General features: G+C 38.8%; 1 protein-coding gene across 1 annotated transcript; it reads left to right on the top strand.

Annotated features, from left to right (window-relative positions):
- Positions 1–253: 253 nt before the first annotated feature.
- Positions 254–18,201, top strand: KLRG1 (killer cell lectin like receptor G1). The gene is made up of 5 exons (XM_055396344.2): positions 254–638; positions 3,608–3,712; positions 5,964–6,133; positions 16,554–16,654; positions 16,991–18,201. The coding sequence occupies exons 1-5, from the start codon at positions 560–562 to the stop codon at positions 17,103–17,105; spliced, it is 570 nt and encodes a 189-aa protein (XP_055252319.2). The 5' UTR covers positions 254–559; the 3' UTR covers positions 17,106–18,201.
- Positions 18,202–22,954: the final 4,753 nt, after the last annotated feature.

The raw sequence follows: 22,954 nt of genomic DNA, 5'->3' as shown, positions 1-22,954 counted from the left end.
CCTTCCATTTCTCTATCACATACCACTACCCAAAGCTCAGAGGAACAATGAGATCAGTCCCATTTGGCATGCATCTGTTTTCCTTTTTTTTTTTATTTATTTTTTCATCTGTTTTCTTAGAAGGGAACCAGCAAATATAAAATCTGAGATAAATTCATAGTTAGGAACCACTCTCATATTTTTATTCCAGTTTCCATAATTGAATTACCAAATTTAAGGGCAACATTTCCTTGGTCAATAGAATTAGGTGAGATGGGCAGTCAATTTAACTTGTACTTAATGAGCATCTAGAGAGTACGGTGAGGTTAAATAAATAAAACATCAAAAAATCAGAGTTTAGAATATTAATTTCTATAGGCAGCCCCAGAGTTTGAACCATTTCCTGAAAAATTACTTCTGCTTTTGTCATGCTGGACCATTTTTTTTTTTTTTTTTTTAATAAAACCTTCAAGTTTCCTGCTAGCAGTTTAGAGATTGGGCTGTTTCCTCACTTACGCCTGTCTCCTCACGCTTGTATAATTTTATTCTCTCAACTGAATGTGAAAGACATTAGACGAAGATGACTGACAGTGTTACTTATTCCATAGTAAAGTCTCCTGCTGCACCTCAAGATCAGGACGACCGACGGCAGCAGAAAGGTGAGTTAACCAATCGAGTGTGGAAAACTGCTCATAGTCACCATAGGCTCGGTGAATGAATAAGATGGAGAATACATTTGGAGTAGAGGATGCAGAAAAATAGAAGGTCATTTGGAGAAACGCTTTTGGTTCATTTTGAAGTCCAGAGTTGGAATATGAAAATTTTGTATGTGGTTGAGGATCTGATTTTAGGTTTCAGGTAAATTGTTTTCTTACCCTTCACTTCTATTATCCTATCTATGAAACACAAAGCTGGGGCAATTTTGTTTGTCTTTATTGCTCCTGAACTAAATTAAGGATTTTGTTGGGAGAACTTTATCTCTTTGTGAATGTTTGGGGCAAATGTGGACCGACTGTGCAAATTCTAGGCATCTCTGTTTTTCTGGCTATGAAATGAAGAGAAGGACACCAATAATTTTGCCACAGGGTAATATTAAGATTTTGTCAGAAAAGAAGTTAATTCATATAACTTGGTCCTCCCCACATTCCCAGTATTGCATCAGAATGGTGAAAAGTGTAGGAAGAAGGTATTAAGAGCATTACAGATACCAGACCCTGTGACTCTGGGAATTGGAAGATGAAACAAACCATTTTTACATAGAACCCCGAGAAAACACCTTCTGAGAAGTCAGATAACCGTTTAAGTGCCAAAATTAGTATTTGATTTTATATCTTAGGGAGGAAACTCCCATGAAGTGTGTTCTTCAGTGTAGCTCCATAAGCTTTCTCTCTTTTTTGCCTCATAGTCTATTACAAGTTTTAGTAATGTCCCTTGAAATCACTGCTATAATTTCCTAAATCATTCCGCTATACTTAGACATTTAGATTTATTTCTATTACTATAAATTATAGAGAATTTAACATTTTATTTGTACTTATTTTTCCTTCTTTGGGGTATGTCTGTGCTAATTTCTAAGGAATAGAAATGTTAGAAAGAATGTGCATTTTAGAGTTTATGTACATGATAACACAATTTGTGATAAGTTGAAACTTGACTATAATTATTTTGATGACCAGGCAAGTGGTTTTTTATTTGTATCCAGTGGACACTGCACATTCTTATTTATTGCCAGTATGTTTATTCCTACACGAGCTTTCTGGGGTGCTCTGCTTGGGAATGGGAAAATAGGTTAGGAGCATTAAAACAATGTTAAAAATCTCTTTAGAAAAGTATTGGTGGTGGTTTAGTTGCTAAGTTGTGTCCGACTCTTGCGACCACACAGACTGTAGCCCTCCAGGCTCCTCTGTCCATAGGATTCTCCAGGCAAGAATACTGGAGTGTGTTGCCATTTTCTTTTCTAGGCGAAATACAAAAAGCATTACATGCTCATTACAGGAATTAGAGAAACTATGAGAGCAGATTTAACAAAATAAAATCACTAATAATTTTGCAACATGGTGATCATCACTATTACTATTTTGACATATCTTTGCTTTTTTGTACTGACTTTACTACAAGTACTTCACTAAAAGTCTTTTAATATAAAGTACATTAAAAATATTAAATTTCAGTTAATTTTTTTAATTGAATTGTGGTTGCACATATACAATTTATGCAATTATGCTTTGATACTTTTTTACACTTAGTGTAATATCTAAAATCATCATTTATTTCATGAAATATTCTTCCATAGTGCAAATGTATTTTTTATGTCACTAAAAAATCAAATGCTTTTGGATTTATTAGTCCAAATAGTTAAAATACAGAACTCTCTCATTTTAAGCTATCTTCACTATGAATTTCTTTAAGAAGTTCAAAATACGTTATAGATACCTACATCTACAGTATCATTTATCTAAAATTTAACTTTGGAAGTGAGGTCCAAATAAGCAGAATTCTTTTCTCAATTTCCAAATTAAAGGTTATCAAATAAAGGAGTCAAAACTGGAACTTAAATGCCTCACTTTATAGATTTTTGCCTTTCACACTATCAATCCTACACTATCTGACTATGAGATCACTAGCATTTTAAAATAAAAAATTGGGGTAAAAAATTTGTTATTTTCCAAATGAAAAAAATACCTTTCTTAGGTATACATTGTATACAACATAGTTAATATGAAGTAATGTCCTATCCTTAAATTATCAACCTAAACTGATCACTCTTCCAGTTATGACAGGTTCCAAAGCACTTGTGAGGTGTCAGTTATTTTATTTTCATTTAAGTTTTATTTATCTCAATTTTGAATAAATAATACATCATATGGTTCAAAATTCAAAAAGTACAGAAGAAAATAAAAAGCCTCCTATCTCTGTCCCCATTGACCTGTTTCCCCTCCCCAAGGCAAGCAACCTTATCAGATGCATGTGTCTATTTTCAGAAATGCCTATTAGCATACACTGTTTCACGACAACTGTTTTATTAACTGTTTCCCGTATCTATACTCCTTGAAAAATCACTCCATATCTGTGAAAAAAGCTTGTCTTTATTTTTTTGTTAGAAATTGCATGTTCACCTTATGGCTACATCAGAATGTATTTGACTCATTTTTTATTGATAGGTTGAATTTAGTCTTTTTCTCCTACAAATATTGTTGCCATGAGTGGCCTGAAAAATATGACATTTTATACATGTGTGAATGTCTGCAGGAAAAATTTCTTGAAGAGAAATTGCTGAGTCAAAAGGTAAATTAATGCCTTTGTGATTTTGGGACACAGCCAAACTGCCATCCAAAGAAGTTGCTCCAATTTATATTCTCACCACTAAAGCATGAGACTATGTAAGCCACAATTTCAAAACAAAATGTATCTTTCACTGGATAAGTAGAATGTGTTCCTTGATAAGTTAACGGTGGCCACCCTCAACTTCAGAGCATGACCCTGACAAATCCAGGAAAGGATACGTTAAGGCCTGGATCTCAGTTCCAACCAGGCAAAATTGCTTCAAGATCCCAGCTATCCTTCCCTGACCTTTTCTCCTTTGACTTTTATTCTGACTCAGGATTTTTTTTGGATTCTATTCTTGCAGCTTCTTCTTCAAGATTCCCTCGCTCTTACCATGTGGCAATAGCTTTGGGGATTCTCTCCACCATTCTAGCGAGTATGCTGCTATTGCAGTGGATTCTGTACCGGGGTAAGTGCTAACGTAAACCAAAATTTGCGTATAAAAGTAATATAACAGAAAACTTGAAAAATAGTCCCAGCAAAATAAATCACCACATACACAAGAGTATCTCCCAGGCATAGTCTTCTAGTTTTTGCTGCTGCTGCTGCTAAGTCACTTCAGTCGTGTCCGACTCTGTGCGACCCCATAGACGGAAGCCCACCAGGCTCCCCCATCCCTGGGATTCTCCAGGCAAGAACACTGGAGTGGGTTGCCATCTCCTTCTCCAATGTGTGAAAGTGAAAAGTGAAAGTGAAGTCGCTCAGTCGTGTCCAACCCTTAGCCACCCCACGGACTGCAGCCCACCAGGCTCCTCCATCCATGGGATTTTCTAGGCAAGAGTACTGGAGTGGCTTGCCATTGCCTTTGAGTACATGCATTTGTGCTAAGTATTTATTAACAGGATTTAAGTCCTGTAAAATCTTCCTCGCCTCACTTTTTATTTTTTTCAATAAGGCTGGGTGTAGTTCTGATCACAATATGCTTATAATTTTGTGTATTGCTTTTTGGTTTGATATTGCATCATAAACATTTTCCTACCTACCTCCATATTTAGCATGAAAATCAAATTTTAATTTTAATATTGTGTTTAACTTATCATATGAGATATTCTGTAATTTAATTAAGCATATTCTAATTTTTCCCATTTAGTGAGCTTTCCCGTTTTCTAAAATGAACTTTTCTAGATTTAGTTCTAGGTCCTTACATATGATGATCCAGAGAGCCTTCGGTTTTTGTTTCACAGTCCAGAATTCTAACTTAGGTTTTTGTTATCTGAGCATGATTGTTAGTGACAGGCTATTGATGTTGTTTTGTCGCTAAGTTGTGTCTAACTCTCTCTGAGACCCTGTGGGCTGTAGCCTGCCAGGCTCGTCTGTCCATGGGATTTCCCAGGCAAGAATACTAGAGTGGATAACATTTCCCTTCTCCAGGGTAATCTTCCAAATCCAGGGATCGAACCCAGGTCTCCTGCATTTCTGGTAGATTCTTTACTGAGCCACTAGTGAAGCCCCAAATGACAGGTTAGACAGACTTTACTAATTGGGGTTCTAAAGGTTCAGTCTTAGGACCTCTACGTCAGATCCAAGTTCAATTTTTGACAGAAGGAGACTCCTAGGCAAGTCAGGAATTTTTCCTTCAGGCTGGGTACCATCACAGTTGTATGGAAAAAGCACAAATTATAAGGTGTCGACTTCATAGCTTAATCTCCAGAACTCTATGTTGTTCCATGCCAGGCCTTTCTACAGAAAGGTTGTCTAAAGGTTGACTACTTTCCCCACTTTTTAACTTCAAATCTGGAATAGATATACAATCTACTCTGCAATTATGTATCCACACGTATGGTCACTCGATATAATGGTTCACACTTGCCTATTGTGAGATAGTGTTTATGGAGGGTTTATGTAAATATGTCTGTGGAAGTAGAAAATCAATAGAATTTTGAATTTTCATTGAAATGACCGTGAAAGCTTATTCAGTTCCCTTTCATTTTCACAGATCTATAGCACGACCATTTTAAAGGAATGAAAGTGTCTGTATATAAAAAAGTTCACTGAGGAGAATGACGTGACTTTCGCTTTAGCAGCTGATATCCTTCTCTGTCAGAAAATTTTTTTTTAAAAAAAATCTAGAATAAATTCTTTTTGAGGAAGTATGTCTTTTATCCAACTTCCAGTGAATTTTTAATGCATTTGTGATTTTTAAAAAAACCCCAAACAGCCTTTCATTCTAGATAAGTTTGTTCTTTCTAGTTTCTGTCCTTTTCTTTTGCACTAGTATGGAGTGTCAGACTGAGGTTGCATATTCTGAAAGATTCTACCTGAGTTAAGCAATGTGCATTATGCAGGTACACAATGTATGCCCTGAGTCTACATAAATAGTACAGTGACATATTCGTGCAAATACACTGTTATGTTACCTGTTGTGTATATGCCACATATGCATACTGATGTCTAGCACAAGCAAGGGACTCTCCTCCCAGTCCTCAGCCAGCTCGTATCCATTTCCTTCCCTGCCCCTTCACATCCTTGTTTAACAGAATGTTCAGTAATAGTAATAGAGTTGGATATTGTGAGGTATTTAATTTGAGATTGTGCATTGTGGTACATTTCTCTAAACCTTAATCTGAAAAGTAGAGGGTAGGGAAGACAGTTTATCCTCCATTTCATTGCCAAGACCTAGTGATCCATAAAGATGTGACCCAAGTCCTCTTCTTTTCCAGACTCCAAGTTCTCTACTTGTGCCGGCTGTCCTCACTGCCCAGACTTCTGGATGGGGTATGGTGACCACTGTTATTACTTTTCAGTGGACAAAATGAACTGGAATTCTAGCCTGGAATTCTGCTTATCTGAAGATGCACATCTGCTTATGTTTAAAGACAAGAAGGAAATGGTAAATGCAAACATTTAGTAAATGTAGGCGATTTTGTTGGAGAATGCTGTTCAAATGTATCGTGTATCCTCCTTTGAGGAGCAAAAGGAATGTTCTTTCCTTTCCCTCCCCCAACAACCCTCAGTTATATACCTAGGTGCTCCAATTGGTATGTATGCATGTGTGTGTGTGTATGTTGGAGTTGGCAGGATGGTGAGTATTATGGGAAGGAATTAGACCATAAATACAGGGCATCTTTTGTGACTCAGCTGGTAAAGAATCCGCCTGCAATGCAGGAGACCTGGGTTCGATCCCTGGGTTGGGAAGATCCCCTGGAAAATGGAAAGTCTACCCAATCCAATATTCTAGCATGGAGAATTCCAAGGACTGTATAGTCCATGGGATCTCAAAGAGTCAGACACGACTGAGCTACTTTCACTTTCACTTCATTTTCACAAATCTGATAAAAGAAAACATTAGATCCAGACATATATGAGTCGAACAGTAAAGAGGCACTTTACTCACTTTACAAGTTTCACCAGCTCTCTTTCACCAGTAAGAGTTGGTGGAACTTGGGATGGAGGGAAAGACAGGTAACCTGGGGACTTAATGCCTTCTTCATAATGTTTTGCCTTCATTCATTAGAATTCAGTAAGGTCTAGGCTAGGAAACAGTTTGGGTTGTGCTGAGGGCATGAGGAAGAAGTAGATCCAGAAAGTTGAGAAAGAAGGAAGGAAAGTGTGTGTGTGTGTGTGTGTGTGTGTGTGTGTGTGTAATTTTACACTCCTTGCAGAGTTGAGCTGCTGGGCTCTACTTCCTACTGGCCTCTCAGATCCTTCCTGTCCACCTAACTGTCAGGAAGCGAGTTCTTTATGAATCCTGGAGCATCTCAAAGTAACACAAGAAGTTACCTGAGGTTACCTGGTACTAAAACCAATCAAATTCTAACTTGTCAACTTAAATAACATATGCAAAGAAAATAAAGAATCCTCCTTAGGTTTTTGTGTTAATTTCATGCTGAGTTTTGTGTTTTGATATTGTTTTACATCTTCTTTTTGGGGTAGATTCACAGGGAAGAGTTTATTAAGAATTCAACTACATTAAACATCCTTGGGGGAAATTCTGAGAGGCAATGAATTACTCTAAAGCAGTTGGAGAGAACACATGGTCTATAAAGTCTGTAACTTCCTATTTTAAGAGAAGACGAAGCATCTGGATTTGTGTTGTCTGTCAAAAGAATACTCATTCCTTTGAAATTCTGCATAAACTCTAACTTCAAATCAGTCCACTTATGTGACTTATTTTTCCTTTATGCTTTCATAATCTAGGTGATAGAATGCACTGGGGTGTATTCTTTAGACCTATTGAATCACGGTTTTGTGGCACCTAGTAATAACAACCTTGCTTACTGGACCTTTTTGCAGCAACTCCTATTCTCATTCTGATGCAACTGCATCTGAGTTCTTAGGCTGAGTGAAATCAATAGCAGAAGTGAGCAGACAGCTTGAACTACTGTTGAGCAAACACTGATAAACAGAGTAGTGAATCGTAATATAAGACAGTGCCTCGGAGAATTGCAGAGAGGCAGCTACCATGATTGCAGTGTGATAATGACGGCTTCAGCCCAGGGTAGCTGGGAGGTGGGGGTGGTTCTGTTTCTCTGAGGTCCCCTGGAGGAATGGATGAGTGTTAAAGGATTTCATCTTTCCATTCTTTCTCTACTTACTGTAAATCCTGATCTACCGTTGAGTAAGCTAAACAGAATTAGACTGGCTGAATTTCCAAAACTGGTTTATTTCTTTTTAAGGACCCTTGATTCAGATCAGTCCTGGAAAGGATATTCTATGCTCTCAGTAGAATATCCCTGAGAGACTGCATAGCCACTACAGATAAGTCTTATATCTGACTTTCCTGTGGAATTTTGCTTGGTTCTCCAGCCTGATTCTTTTTCTTGCCCTCAGCTTGTGTAAGATCCTGTAAAACCAACTTGACTTATATCTAGTCGGACTTTGTTGTACCAGTGTTGTTATTCTTTTACTCTCATGGCAATATTATATATTATTTTAAGATAAATGCTTGCTTTCCCTAGTATCACACATGACAAGTTGCTTCAGTCTTGTCCTACTCTTTGCGACCCTAGGGACTGTAGCCCACCAGGCTCCACTACACATGGAATTCTTTGGGCAGGAATACTGCAGTGGGTTGCCATGCCCTCCTCCAGGGGATCTTCCCAACCCAGGGATCAGACCTGGATCTCTTGGGTCTCTTGCATTGGCAGGCAGATTCTTTACGGCTAGCACTACTTAGGTCTAAACAGCAACCAAAAGAGATAAAGATCTATGAAAACCAAAGTTTTCTGACATTCCAGGATGGAGAATACTGCTAGGGAATTAGTTTGCTCTGTGCTAGAGGCTCCAAGGCTATCAGAAGTGTCCCTCTTACACTGTTAAATAGTTATCTTTCAGTAAGATATATAACTACAGTGTACCTCTTAGGTATAGTTAGCAAAGCTTATAACGAAAATAATAAAAATAGAAACTACCGTGTGTTGAGCACCTGCTATGTGATAGGCATTCAATTCTATTTTATTATTCTTAATCTTCACAGCATATTCTACGAAGTAGAATTCAACCTCTCCATTTCATTGAGTGAATAAAATTCAGAAGAGTTAATGAGCAAGTCCAAGGCAACAAATCTGACGGAGCCAAGCTTTCTTTTCAGAGCCAAATTTTAAACTCCATACTGATCCACCTTTTAAAGTCTTATAGAAACACTGTGTTTGACAGCTTTTACAATCCATCTTGTGCACGCTGAAAAATGAAATCACTTTTCCAGTTGTTTGTCTTCTGATTCCTTTTCTTTTCTGTACATGTTTAAAATATTATTTGAATTTGAATCTGGGATGTATATTTTATGGCTCCTGGGATTTAAATAGTTTTAAATAGTGAGGTGTTCACTTTATTTTTTTACTATCCTTAAAAATTTATTTACATGAAAATTATATGCTGAGATGTTCACTTATAATCTCTTTTTTGTGTCTTGGACTTCAAGATTTATTTTATTTTTGAGAAAATAAAAAAAAATGAAGTTGAATTGTTCCATTATTTCTTCAGTGTTCTGTTTACCTTGTGGCAACTACTCTATTTTGCTTTTCTTGCTCTTTGAATTTATCATCAGATCTTTAGATATGTTCAAATTCTTGATTTTTGTTGTTATTTTTTTCTCTATATGTTTATTTTGATTGTTAACTTTTGCTTCTTATATTTGTTGGTGTGTTATTTTAAAATATATGTTGACTAAAGAGTTCCCTGTGAAAATACTTTGGTTTCTTTACATCTATCCTGATGTTCCTTGCAATATAACATCTTTCTTTGTCATTATCATAATTTGAGATTGTATCTTCAGACTTTGTTGCTTTAACAATCTCTCGTTCAACTTGAACCATCATCCCTGTTAGAGTTTATGACTTTGGGATTGTCCCTGTCTTCTCCCTGAAATTTCAGTATTGGCTTTTCTTGTATTTAGGGTTTGAAAGTGAAAGTGAAGTCACTCAGTCGTGTCCAACTCTTTGCCATCCCATGGACTATAGCCTACCAGGCTTCTCTGTCCATGGGATTTTCCAGGCAAGAGTACCGGAGTGGGTTGCCATTTCCTTCTCCAGGGGATATTCCCAACCTGGGGATCGAATCCAGGTCTCCCCCACTATGGGCAGATGCTTTACCCTCTTAGCCACCAGGGAAGCCATCATATCGAAGGTTTCCTTCTGTGACTACAAACACTATGATAACATGGTCACTTTCCCCCATAATGTAAAGTAGATTCAGGTAATGAAAAGAGCTTCGTTTCTTTCAGACAGGCATGAGTTTTTTTTCACTAAATTTCTTACTAGCTATGTGAGCTTCAGCAAGTTTCTTAACCTCTTTGACTCTCAATTTCCCCATTTACCAAGTGGAGAAGTTTTTTTCCAGAATCATTACAATATTAAGTGAGAAAATCTATGTGAAAAATTTTTTTAACATAGGAGGAATTACTTCATTTTAGTTTTCCTTCTTTCCACTTTAATTCCCCTTGACACTTGAAATAAAGCCCAGAGTCGAAATAACTTGTTTTTCTTTTCTATCTCCCAGAGTATGAAATTTCAGTAAAATATGTATCACAAAGTAAATTATGATTTGTTGAATTGAGTTTTTCCCTTTTGATGAAATCTGAAATGATATGTTAGAAGATAGAACTAAATGGCTGGAAGCAGATGGTAGATGATAGGAGAATTGTTTTACTTGAGGTCTTTGTAGTCTGGTAATGTGTGTGTGTTTGTCACCCTTTCTTCAAAACCAGATAAAACAACCATTGCGAACTTCCCCTAAAGCATACCTTTGGTAGGTAGGTTAGGATACTTCTCACTTCTTTTTTTTTTTAACTTAAAAAGTTGTGGTAAAGCATCAATAATATACTATTTACTATTTTGATAATTTTCAGGTGTATACTGCAATTGCAAGTCACTCAGTCGTGTCCAACTCTTTGTGACCCCATGGATTTTACAGTCCATGGAATTCTCCAGGCCGGAATACTGGAGTGGGTAGCCTTTCCCTTCTCCAGGGGATTTTCCCAACCCAGGGATCAAACCCAAGTCTCCCACATTGTGGGCAGATTCTTTACCAGCTGAGCCACAAGGGAAGTGGAATTAAGTATATTCACATTGTTGTGCAACTGTGACCACCGTTCATTTCCAGAACCTTTTATATCGCCCCAAACAGAAACTCCACACCCATTAAACAGTAACTCCCCATAACCCCACCCCCCAGACCCTGGTGACTACTAGTCTAATCTTTATCTCTCTGAATTTTCCTCTTGTGTCCTTTTGTATCTGGCTTATTTTATTTCATTGGCTTCTTTTGTTTAGCATGTTTCCGAGGTACATCTGTGCTGTAGCAGGTATCAGAATTTCATTCCTTTTAAAGGCTGAATAATATTCCGTTACATGGATAGGACCACATTTTGTTTATCCATTCACCTGTTGATGGACAGTGCTTTTACTATTTTTTTCTTTTATAATTGAAATTGTACTGATGGTTTTGAGGATCAGTATTTTGTTGTGTTGTTCAGTTGATAAGTCATGTCTGACACTTTGTGACCCCATGGACTGTAGCCTGCCAACCTTCCCTGTCCTTTACTATCTCCCAGAGTTTGCTCAAACTGATGTCCATTGAGTCAGTGATGCCATCCAACCATCTCATCCTCTGTCATCCTCTTCTCCTGCCTTCAGTCTTTAACAGCATCAGGGTCTTTTCAGCTCTTTGCATCAGGTGGCCCAAGTATTGGAGCTTCAGCTTCAGCACCAGTTTCTCCAATGAATATTCAGGGTTGATTTCTTTTAGGATTGACTGGTATACGGAAGTTTAAATTTGTGTATAATTCTTAACATTTGTACTAAAAATCTAAAAAGAACGTGTAATTGTGATTCTTTTCTGAACAATTATCCCAGTTACTCTCCAGTTTAAAATCTGGAGGCAAACTTTTCTTAACAGTATGTTAAGTATGAATGCCTTCAAGTGTTCATACACTGTTCTATCATATATCCCACGGATTCACAATTTGAAAATTCATTAGTAGTGTATATGACATTAATCTTTCACAGCAGATGAAGAAAGTTACTAGAAAAACTGGACTACTTGAACAAAGATGTTACAGAGTACACAAAATCCTGACAGGGAGAGCGGAGATCAAGGCGTGGTTTTTTTTAGGAAACATTTTCACCAAAACCAACATGGGAATAAAAGTAATTCAAAGTGTCCAAGACATGTTAAACACACAACTGACTCCAAATTGCCAATTAGTGTGCTTTGTATTGGAGGATGTAAAATCTACCCCCTCTATGCAATGTTAAGCTGATACCCAAGACAATCAAAGCCTCTGTATTCAATATCCCACTATTTTCTGGTTGTACTAAAAAAAACAAAACAAAACAAAACCAATAAAAAACCAGTAAATGATTTTACCTCTTAAAGAAAAACAGTTAGCACTTAAAAAACGGAGTAAGGTTGAATTTCCTCCTTCTTAAAAATGTTTCCAAAGCTACTCATAATTTTGCATTTAAAAAAGAGTTGATAGACATATTGCCTTGTATTGTACAAGAAGGGAGACAGGGACCCCTAAGGCTGGGTGTGTGATTTGAATCAGATTTGGCTTCTTTTCTCTCCTGCTTCATCAGAGGCTGGGCTCTCCTAGCTCTTAGTTTCTGTTTTCTGCAGATAAATCTTGTCTCTTTGTTAGCCTGTTTCCCCTGTGCTCCTTTTCCCCCTTCTGTTTGTGTTTGTTTTTTTTGTCTGAAGATTTATCCTTTCCTGCCACCTGTTTTTGGCTTCCACTCTGATTTCCACTTTTGCAGAAGCAGGTGAGCCGACAACCTCACCTCTTGGGCTCCTCCTTTGTTGCTCCCTGGGTGGAGCCGACCTCCCTCCTGGGCATCACAGGGGCTGAGACCATGCCAGGTGCCTGTGGGCAGGTGCGTCCTGGGAGACTTAGTGAAGTGGGAGTGCAGGTTCTCCTGCCATCCCAGCTGGTGGGACCCCAGCGTTTCAGTCTTCTAAGGAGAGTGCTCTGGCTTACAGAGCAAGGCTTACTAACTTTTAGTTTGTGCACATACACAAAATTACAGAGGAAATTCTTATCAATATGAAATTCTAGTAATTTTGTACCCTGTCAAGTTTCCCATAAATCTCTTAATGTATCTGCATGTTTTTATATGCTAGTAGTCAATGCTTACATTCTGTAGGATATATTTGAAAAGTCTGGAAACATAGGAGAATGTTATTTTTAAATAGTATGTTTGTTAAACTTTCACGTAATATGCTCAATGCGTGTTTACTCAGCCTTCCAGACACATTTTCAACTGAAATAACTCTAAATTGAAAACAATAGATCTAAGTAATTTTAGACTTTATGGGTGCTTCGTATTGTACTTTTTTTTTTTCTAATTAATAACTACATGTATTGTTTTAAGTACTTCACCTGGAAAAGTGTCTGGAGATTGAAGAAAAAAATGTAAATGATATTATTTGAAGACATAACATACCTATTATTTAAAATTACATATTTACCCTATGTAAATATCTAGGCTTTTTCGATACCATATGTTCATGTTTTTGCTTTTGTCACAAAGCATTATTTCATTCCTTTTTCCACACGTTAAATGATTACAGATATTTATCTTTTAAAATTCTGTATTATTCTATTTTTGCTTAACTGTTTTCATATTTCTAGAAAAATTCTGATTTCCAATTATTAAGCAGCTACAAACGTATTTATATGAATTATTTCCTTGAGGTTAGTTACTTAGTATATAGTCCCTGAAATTAAGTTAGCCAATCAAAGATATGTCCAATTTAGTAGCTTTGGTACTTTAGTAGTTTATCTCCATATGGGCTGAAATATCTTAGCTATATCCTGTAAACCATGTTCATTTTGGAAGTGTAAGGAGTATGTTCTATACCTTAGCAGTATTTTAATTACAATTTTAACATATTGCCTGCAAAAGCATGCGTGTGTGTAAGACATAAATATCGACCTTAAAAAGAAAATGAAAAGGAAAGAAAAAATGTATCTGATTTCATTTGTTTGCATTCTGTCTTCATCTTGCTTTTAGGTTTTGTACTTTTTTCTCTCTAAAGTATAACCAAACATTACTAGTTCTAAAGTGACATAGCACCTCATTGCTCTAGTTCACATCTTCTCTGCAAGATAAGCCTTCTGAGGTCACACCGTTGCAATAAAGACTCTTGTTTATGCTTTTATGCTGCTTCTACAGTAACGCACACACATCATTTATGAGTCCATAGAACCCTATCGATAATTGCAGTCTGGTTCTAAAAGCTTCTTTCAAGTGGGATGTTGATTTTCAAGTGGAAGTGATCCAGTAAACATTTGCCCCTTGTAGCCTCAATCAGGGAGAAGTAGTAAACTGGCAGAATCATGTAACTTAGAACTATATGGATCTTGAGAGTAGTGATCAAGTGTAGGATTGGAGTTTGTGAGCATTATCGAATCCCAGCTCCTCAGACTCTAATTGATGTCTGTGTTTATATCTATTTATTTTTTTAATGAATGATGTCTATTCATTTCTGTGTTTCATTAGCTGTCAACCTCCCACTGCAATGCGAGGAAGAAAGAGATGGACAGTTTTTCTTATAATCCCATAGGAAGAATGAGGATAAACTCACTTTTTTCCTAATTTAAATAATCATTTTAAGTGAATTATTTAAGAAATGCACAAAAGGTTTCCAGCTAATCTGGAAATTAGGATGTCATTTCATTTATCCCACCCTTCCTTTACACTTCAGACTCTGTCTCCCCACAAGCGTACACAACGAAGGACTTGCTGGGAATATAGGGCCATATCCAAGGTGGTAGTTTACTTGTTGCTAAATACATTTATTACAGTAGCACCAAATCCTATACAAAATTAACCTTCTTGGATTTAACCTTTATTTTAGTTCATTTTATTTCTAGAGACAATTCCATTAGGATATAAACTCCTTCATTTGCTGGTCAGGCTCAACAGAGCAAAGAATCTTATTTCTGTTCTAGTGGGTATCTTGGGACATATGAAGAGTATAACCAACTTAACCTTACCATCAGATTTTTCCTTAAGAACTGTGTTTATTTTTTCTTGCCATATGCAAGATTGATCAGGATTTGGAGAATGGGAGTTTAGTGGGGGGGAAAAAAACCCCAAATACACTGTGGCAAGTTTAACAATAAAATAAGTGTTAAATGATGATGTGAAATATGAGTGTGTTCACAGCAGTATTTAGCTTTTTTTCTTTCAAAGTTATCTGAATATGTATTTATCTGAATACCTATTTGGTACTCCATCTAATCAAGGAGGAAGTTGCAGTGGAAGGTAGGGATGTAGTATTTGTCTTATCTGTCATGATCTAAGAATGTAATTATAGGCATGAACTTCAATTCAGGAAGGACTGCACTCTGCAACCAACACGTCACTAGAAAGAAGGTTTGAAAGAGAGAGTAGTTGTTTGGAGTAGGTGTTGTTTCAGTCTGCTTGGACTGCTATAAACCATAGACAGGGTGAGGGAGCTTCGGCCACAGACATTTCTGTCTCAGAGTTCTGGAGGCCAAGTCCAAGATCAAGATGCTGGCAGACTTGGTTTCTGGTGAGAAACTTCTTCCTGGCTTGCAGCCAGCTGCCCTCTCATGTGGTGCTGAGAGACTGCATGCTAAGTTGCTTCAGTCGTGTCTGACTCTGTAGACCCATGGACTGTAGCCCTCCAGGCTCCTCTGCCCATGGGATTCTCCAGACAAGAATTCTGGAGTGGGTTGCCATGCCCTCCTCCAGGGGATCTTCCTGATCCAGGGATCAAACCCACGTCCCTTATGTCTTATGGCATTGGCAGGTGGATTCTTTACCACTAAGCCACCCAGGAAGCCTTCTCCCATCTTTAAGAGCACTGAGAGAGGAGAGTGAAAAGGTTGGCTTGAAGCTCACATTCAGAAAACAAAGATCATGGCATCTGGTCCCATCACTTCATGGGAAGTAGATGGGGAAACAGTGGAAACGGTGTCAGACTTTGTCTTTTTGGGCTCCAAAATCACTGCGGATGCTGATTGCAGCCATGAAATTAAAAGACACTCCTTAGAAGGAAAGTTATGACCAACCTAGATAGCATATTAAAAAGCAGAGACATTACTTTGCCAACCAAGGTCTGTCTAGTCAAGGCTATGGTTTTTCCCGTGGTCATGTATGGATGTGAGAGTTGGACTGTGAAGAAAGCTGATCGCTGAAGAATTGATGCTTTTGAACTGTGGTGCTGGAGAAGACTCTTGAGAGTCCCTTGGACTGCAAGGAGATCCAACCAGTCCATTCTAAAGGAGATCAATCCTGGGTGTTCATTGAAAGGACTGATGCTAAAGCTGAAACTCCAATACTTGGCTACCTCATGCGACGAGTTGACTCACTGGAAAAGACTCTGATGCTGGGAGGGATTGGGGGTGGGCGGAGAAGGGGACGACAGAGAATGAGATGGCTGGAAGGCATCACCGACTCGATGGACATGAGTTTGAGTGAACTCCGAGAGTTGGTGATGGACAGAGAGGCCTGGCGTGCTGTGATTCATGGGCTAGCAAAGAGTCGGACGTGACTGAGCAACTGAACTGAACTGAATCCCATTTTTAGTGTGGGGCCCACCCTGAAGACCTCATCTAAACCTAATTACTGCCCAAAGGCTACTTCCAAGTGCCATCACTTTGTGGTATCAGAGCTTCAACACAGCAATCTAGGGAGGGAGGGGACACCAACATTCAGTTCATAAATAACAGTGATGAGATAGGGTGTAAGGAATAACAGCGTTACCATGACCCTGCGTCTCTTTATAAACTTTCTGCATTTTTTCCTACCTTCATTCATCTTCTGCAACCTCTCATTTAGATCCAGCTCCAAACACTCCTCAGTCAGGAATTTTACTGGATTGGTCTGAGAAACAGTTCTGGCTGGAGGTGGCAAGATGGATCAGCCTTAAACGTCTCAAGGTAAGGGACTTCAAAAGAGTGCAGAGAGAGAAGAGAAAAGAAAAGGGGAAAAGAAATTATATGTCTGGGGAAATAGACCAAGGATAATGGATGGAGAGGAGAGGAAAGGAAAAGGAAACCAGGAAGGAAATCAATAGTTGATAAGCGCAAGAAGAAAAGAGAGGACAGTTTGAAGAGGATGACGAGTAATTTTTATTCTGGAGTTTTGGGAGCTGAGAGAAGTGAGGTCTGAATGGGAGAAAGAATTTGCTCATTTTTTTAATTTTATTTTTTCACACCTGAAAACTCCTTTACTGCACGTCATCTTAAGTGATTCATTTTTCTGGTTCCTTACAGAATTGCTTCAAACAGCTTGGTACAGAAGTGTGGTACCATCAGCAAAGATATTCTCCAAGCCTCTAGCTGTGAAGTTGATTTTCCGTGGATCTGTAAGAAGGTCAGACGTCGATGAATGTTCAGTCTGTCCTGTGGCCCCCTAAAAAGAGGGAGATGACCTCTTGTGAGTACACCTTTAGTGAGTGCTGCCCTTCTAGCACATAAGTTAGATGTGAGATTAATGCCACCTCCTTGGGATTGATGGCTTCTTGCTGGACTTTCTTTGAGAGAACTTAGGTCTTACCTTAACACTTTAAAGAGTGTAGGCAAATTTGTGAAATAGATAAGCATTGTTTTCTGTATCCCTCTCCCTAGTGACTAAGGATGTTGGCTTAGTTATCCCCATCATCTCCGCCAAAAATGTACTTTTAAACTGTTATATTCTGAGCTGAGCTGATGAAATCTGTGCAACTATGTATTATTGCCAGTGTGCTACAGGGTTTTCCTGTGTGCTGGTGGGTTGACGTGCTACTCCTCCCTGACAATACATTTTCATCCTACCAGCTCCTCTTTGCATGTAAACCTTGAAACAAGTTGTGGACGGTGAGTGAGGGAGAGCACGGTCTGCTCTCTGGTCAGCTCCTCACCCTTCCATAAAGAACTGGCCTCGACTGAATTTAGTTTTTTCGAAAATGCATAGGTGTGGTTGAATAAACCAATGTGTGACTATCTTTTCCTTGTTATGAATGTGATTTGCACATTAATTTCACAATGTGAAATGTGGGCAGTCTGGTAAGGCATTATTATAGAGGAAAATTTACAGAAGCAGTTTATGTGGATTGATCTCCCAATTATTTTTGACACAAACGACTGAAAAATAAGAAAAACAATATTTATCCTTAGTAGGGTTGGGCATAGATGAGAAAGCAAGGTGTTGTTTAGAGAGAGAGGAGGGATTAGTAGGATATAATGACAAATAAAATTAAAGGGAAAGAAGGCACAGCATTGTCAATAGAATCTTAGAAATAAAACAACTGCTTATTGTAGGTCAATAAAGCAAAGAGAAAGAAAAGATACAGGAGGGAATGATGAGGAGATTGTAATTCTGTACTGTTGATGACTATGGATTGTGATGTTTATTTAAATTTCCCTTTTGTATTATTTTTAGGACAAAGACTGTATCTAATCCACCCTTGTATCCCAAACACCTAAAATAGTGCTTGCTTGTATCAGAGAATATTCAATGCTTGAATAAAAAAAAAAATGGAATTTAAAATTTCTTATTCTAGTTGTTTCTATTAGCTCATGAGTTGATTAGAGGAATTGAGCAAGAAACATGGTGTATCTGGATCTTCCCTTAAACCTACCCATTTGAGCAGAGGACTAGTTTAATCTAGATATGGTCAACACTACATACATATATTAATGTATTTGGTAATAATACCCATTATTTGGCACTAAACAGATTCTGTGTAGAGACCTAGTCCTCAGGAAGAAATCAGAAACTATTTAAATATCTATCAATATTAAAATGATTAAATTAATAACCACCTTACTTCCTTTATTTTTTCTTCCGTAGGACAAACTTTATAAAGTGAGAATGTTTTTATCTTTTACCTGTACAACTCGCAAACAATAGTAATTAAGACCCATGAAACTAGTCCGCACCCCCTGACACCACTGTCGAGCTCTAATGTTGGTGAGGTGGTCCGGCCTTGACCATGCATTCGAGGGTTCGCTGGCTGGGGCTTTTCGGAGCTCATCCCAGGTGAAAGACTAGTTTGGTTCTGTTGCTCTGGAGAAGGAGAGTTAGCACTAGTTGTGTGGTCCCACTTGAGCTTTGAGTGACCTGCTTCATGCACCTTCTTCTCTTTTTTCCTCCTTTTAGATCTACTTTCAAAAGTCGCATTTTCTGAGGCTTTCTTTCCAATGCAGGGAATGTGGGTTCGATCCCTGGTTGAGGAATTAACACCCCATGTGCCCCATAGCTGGAGCCCACATGCTACAACTAAGACCCGATGCAGCAAAATAAATTAAAAAAAAAAATTTGTTTTTTAAGTTGCACTTTCTCTGCCCCCTCAAAACAAGTCCTACCTGTCTTCAAAACAGCCACATCTTTGGTCACATGGACATAGGTTCAGTGACCTCACTGCACACATTCCAAATTTTGTCATGGATGCCAAGACTGCTCTTAGGCTTTTCTTGTCTTAGCTACAGTGATGTCCCAAGCTGTTGTATATGTGATGTCTCTCCAAAGATGGGCTAGAATGTTCTCTTTAGATCCCCAGTAAAGAACTAAAAGTTTTTTTCCCCTTCAGTTAAGTTCAGTTCAGTTTAGTGACTCAGTCGTGTCCGACTCTTTACGACCCCATGAATCACAGCACGCCAGGCCTCCCTGTCCATCACCAACTCCCGGAGTTCACTCAAACTCATGTCCATCGAGTCGGTGATGCCATCCAGCCATCTCATTCTCTGTCATCCCCTTCTCCTCCTGCCCCCAATCCCTCCCAGCATCAGAGTCTTTTCCAGTGAGTCAACTCTTCTCATGAGGTGGCCAAAGAATTGGAGTTTCAGCTTTAGTATCAGTCCTTCCAATGAACACCCAGGACTGATCTCCTTTAGAATGCTCTGAGCTTATACTGAGCCATACTATATGACTCCTCTGTCCAAAACAGCCAATACCCAGCTCTCTGTGACATCTGCTTGTTTAGTTTCTTCAAAGCTCTTGTCACAGTCTTATTTTCTTTATGTGTTACTTCTATCAAATTATGATTTACCATGTTTTGAAGATGTACATGCACACAGTATAAAATTTAAAAGTTATAAGACATAGCCATGAAAAGAGTCTCTGCTCCACCTCTGATTGCCAGCTTACCAGTTCCTTGCCCTGGAGAAAAATACTGTTGCCTTACGTTCTTTCTCAGATATAAATTGTTCACAAATAAGCATTTATGTACACGAGTGCACACACACACAAACACACGGACTTCCCAGATGGCTCAGTAGTAAAGAATCTGTGTGCTAACGCAAGAGAGGCAGGAGACGTGGGTTCAGTCTCTGGGTCGGGAAGATCCCCTGGAGTAGTAAATGGCAACCTTCTCCAGTATTCTCGCCTGGAAAATTCCATGGACAGATGAACCTAGTGGACTACGGTCCATGGGGTTACAAAGAGTCGGACATGATGGAGCATGCACGCGCACACACACAAACACACACCTCAAGTTGTAGCATAGTGTACACACTGTTCTGAACTGTACTTCCCACCCCCAGTTAACAATATATCTTGAATCTATGTTTACATACTCATTAGAACTGCCTTATTCTTTTTAATGGCGGGACAGAATTCTCTTTTATGGATTTAACAATTTATGTAACTGGTCTCCTATTAATGGAAGTTTAGATCATTTCCTTTCTTTTGCCTTTACAAACAATGCTGCAATGACTATATTTCTACAGATGTAATTTCTTGCTTTTTCAGTATTTGTAGACTTCTCCAGTCGCTCTTGGCAGCCCACTCCAGTTCCTGCCTGGAAAATCCCATGGACAGAGGAGCCTGGCAGGCTGCAGTCCATGGAGTCGCAAAGAGTTGGACATGACTGAGCGAATTCACTTTCTTCTTTCCAATCACTCTGCATCAATCTGTAGATTTGTACTCCCTCCAGCAATGCATGACAAGTTTCATTTTTCTTTACATCTTTACCAATGCAATTTTTCATCAAACGTTTTGATCTTTGCTAGTTAGAAAGGTGCAAAACGGTTTCTCACTGTGGTTTCAATTTGTATTTCTCTTATTAAGAATTATCTTTTCACATGCTTACAAGTCATTTGTATTTCCTTTTCTATGAACTGACAGTTCATAGTCTGTATCCTTTTTAAAGAAGAGATTGGGTGATTGATCTTTTCTTAAATAGTATGTGAGAAAAAGTTCTTTATAAACTAAATAAATGAGTCATGTGTGTAATACAGGCTGAAAGTATTTTGTGTTAGTTTGTAATTTTTCTGTTTATGTCCTTTAAAATCCTTTATTCTCCATTCTAAAATTAAATTAGTTAAAGGAAAATATAAAACAACTGATCTCCAGTGAAAGGCATAATTATAGAAACACCAGGAACTAACTGGAATTGGCATTGTTGTGTCAAGAAGGATGGAAAATTGGTGCATTTGCCAGAGAAATAGGGAAATGAGGACAGTAGTTACATGTGTGAAGGCTCATCCAGGAGGCTTTAAGAATCTGTAACGTACAGCACTATAGACATTCACTGACAGACTTGGGGACTTATCAAATATCTCTAGACTCAGAACAGAGTCAGTAGTGGACAATGCTGTTGAGAGCCAAGAGCAACCTGGGAATATTTTTGAAGACACAAAATTCTAGATAGAAGCTCACCTATGAATAATTGATTTTTTTGAGTGCAAGAACTTCCCCATTGATGAGAGAAATAGAATATCAGAGAGAGACTTTTTTTTCCTGTGGTCTCAAAATTTTGGCCGAAACCTAACTGAGAATAGTAGGTGATAAAAAGTCCTATGTTCCAAATAGTCCTTGGACACACCCCGTAGGACGTTCTAAATGGGTCTGGGGACAGTTACCCACAGCCCAAATAATGAAAAATTCAAAACCAATTACAGAGGCAAATTTTTTGAGGGAATCTGTGGATGATGAGATTGTTGGCATGTTTCCCCTCCCTCAGCCCAGGCCAAGTTGGGAACTAGGAGGGCCTCTGCTTGCTGGAGGTGGACACAGTCCTCCTTGGTCTGGGTGGCTCAGCTCTGGAAATCTGTAGACCCAGGGCTGACAGGAGAGCAAGAGAGTGCTTGTAAGAACTCGACCTAAGTGCCCTGTTGTGGACGGCATAGAAACTTCCATCTGAATGTTGCCTGGAGAGGTCTGGTGGTGGGAAGCTAGGTGAAATTGCCCCTCTTGCCAGGGTAAGGAGGGGCAGATGCAGTGGATGCCAGTTGCAATTTCACCATTTGTTCAGTGGGTAGAGGAGCACCCCAGGCAAAGAGGAAATGGAAGAAGGTAATGGGGTTTGAGTTGTCTACAAAGGGGATGCCAGGAAAGGAGGTACTGTGGAATGTTTCACCATCAATGAAGAGGCCCTCCAGAGAGCATATCACCTGTATCAGGAAATGGTGCAGGGTGGAAATTCATCAGGGGTGTGTCTAGTTCTGTGTGGGATCTCCTGAAACCCATGGGAAAAATATCAATAACCTCAGATTTGCAGATGACACCACCCTTAGGGCAGAAAGTGAAGAGGAACTAAAAAGCCTCTTGATGAAAGTGAAAGAGGAAAGTGAAAAAGTTGGCTTGAAGCTCAATATTCAGAAAACTAAGATCATGGCATCTGGTCCCATCACTTCATGGGAAATAGATGGGGAAACAGTGGAAACAGTGTCTGACTTTATTTTTTTGGGCTCCAAATTCACTGCAGATGCTGATTGCAGCCATGAAATTAAAAGATGCTTACTCCTTGGAAGGAAAGTTATGACCAACCTAGATAGCATATTAAAAAGCAGAGACATTACTTTGCCAACAAAGGTCTGTCTAGTCAAGGTTATGGTTTTTCCAGTGGTCATGTATGGATGTGAGAGTTGGACTGTGAAGAAAGCTGATTGCCGAAGAATTGATGCTTTTGAACTGTGGTGTTGAAGAAGACTCTTGAGAGTCCCTTGGACTACAAGGAGATCCAACCAGTCCGTTCTAAAGGAGATCAGTCCTGGGTGTTCACTGGAAGGACTGATGCTAAAGCTGAAGATCCAATACTTTGGCCATGTCATGCGAAGAGCTGACTCACTGGAAAAGACTCTGATGCTTGGAGGGATTGGGGGCAGGAGGAGAAGGGGACAACAGAGAATGAGATGGCTGGATGGCATCATCGACTTGATGGACATGAGTTTGAGTGAACTCCGGGAGTTGGTGATGGACAGGGAGGCCTGGCGTGCTGTGACTCATGGGGTCGCAAAGAGTTGGACATGACTAAG

This window comes from Moschus berezovskii, chromosome 6 (assembly GCF_049115385.1).
Source record: "Moschus berezovskii isolate FMDL1 chromosome 6, NW_MosBer_1.0, whole genome shotgun sequence".
NCBI lineage: Eukaryota > Metazoa > Chordata > Mammalia > Artiodactyla > Moschidae > Moschus > Moschus berezovskii.
The sequence above is the reverse complement of the archived record's forward strand: the minus strand, read 5'-3'. Positions and strand labels throughout refer to the sequence as shown.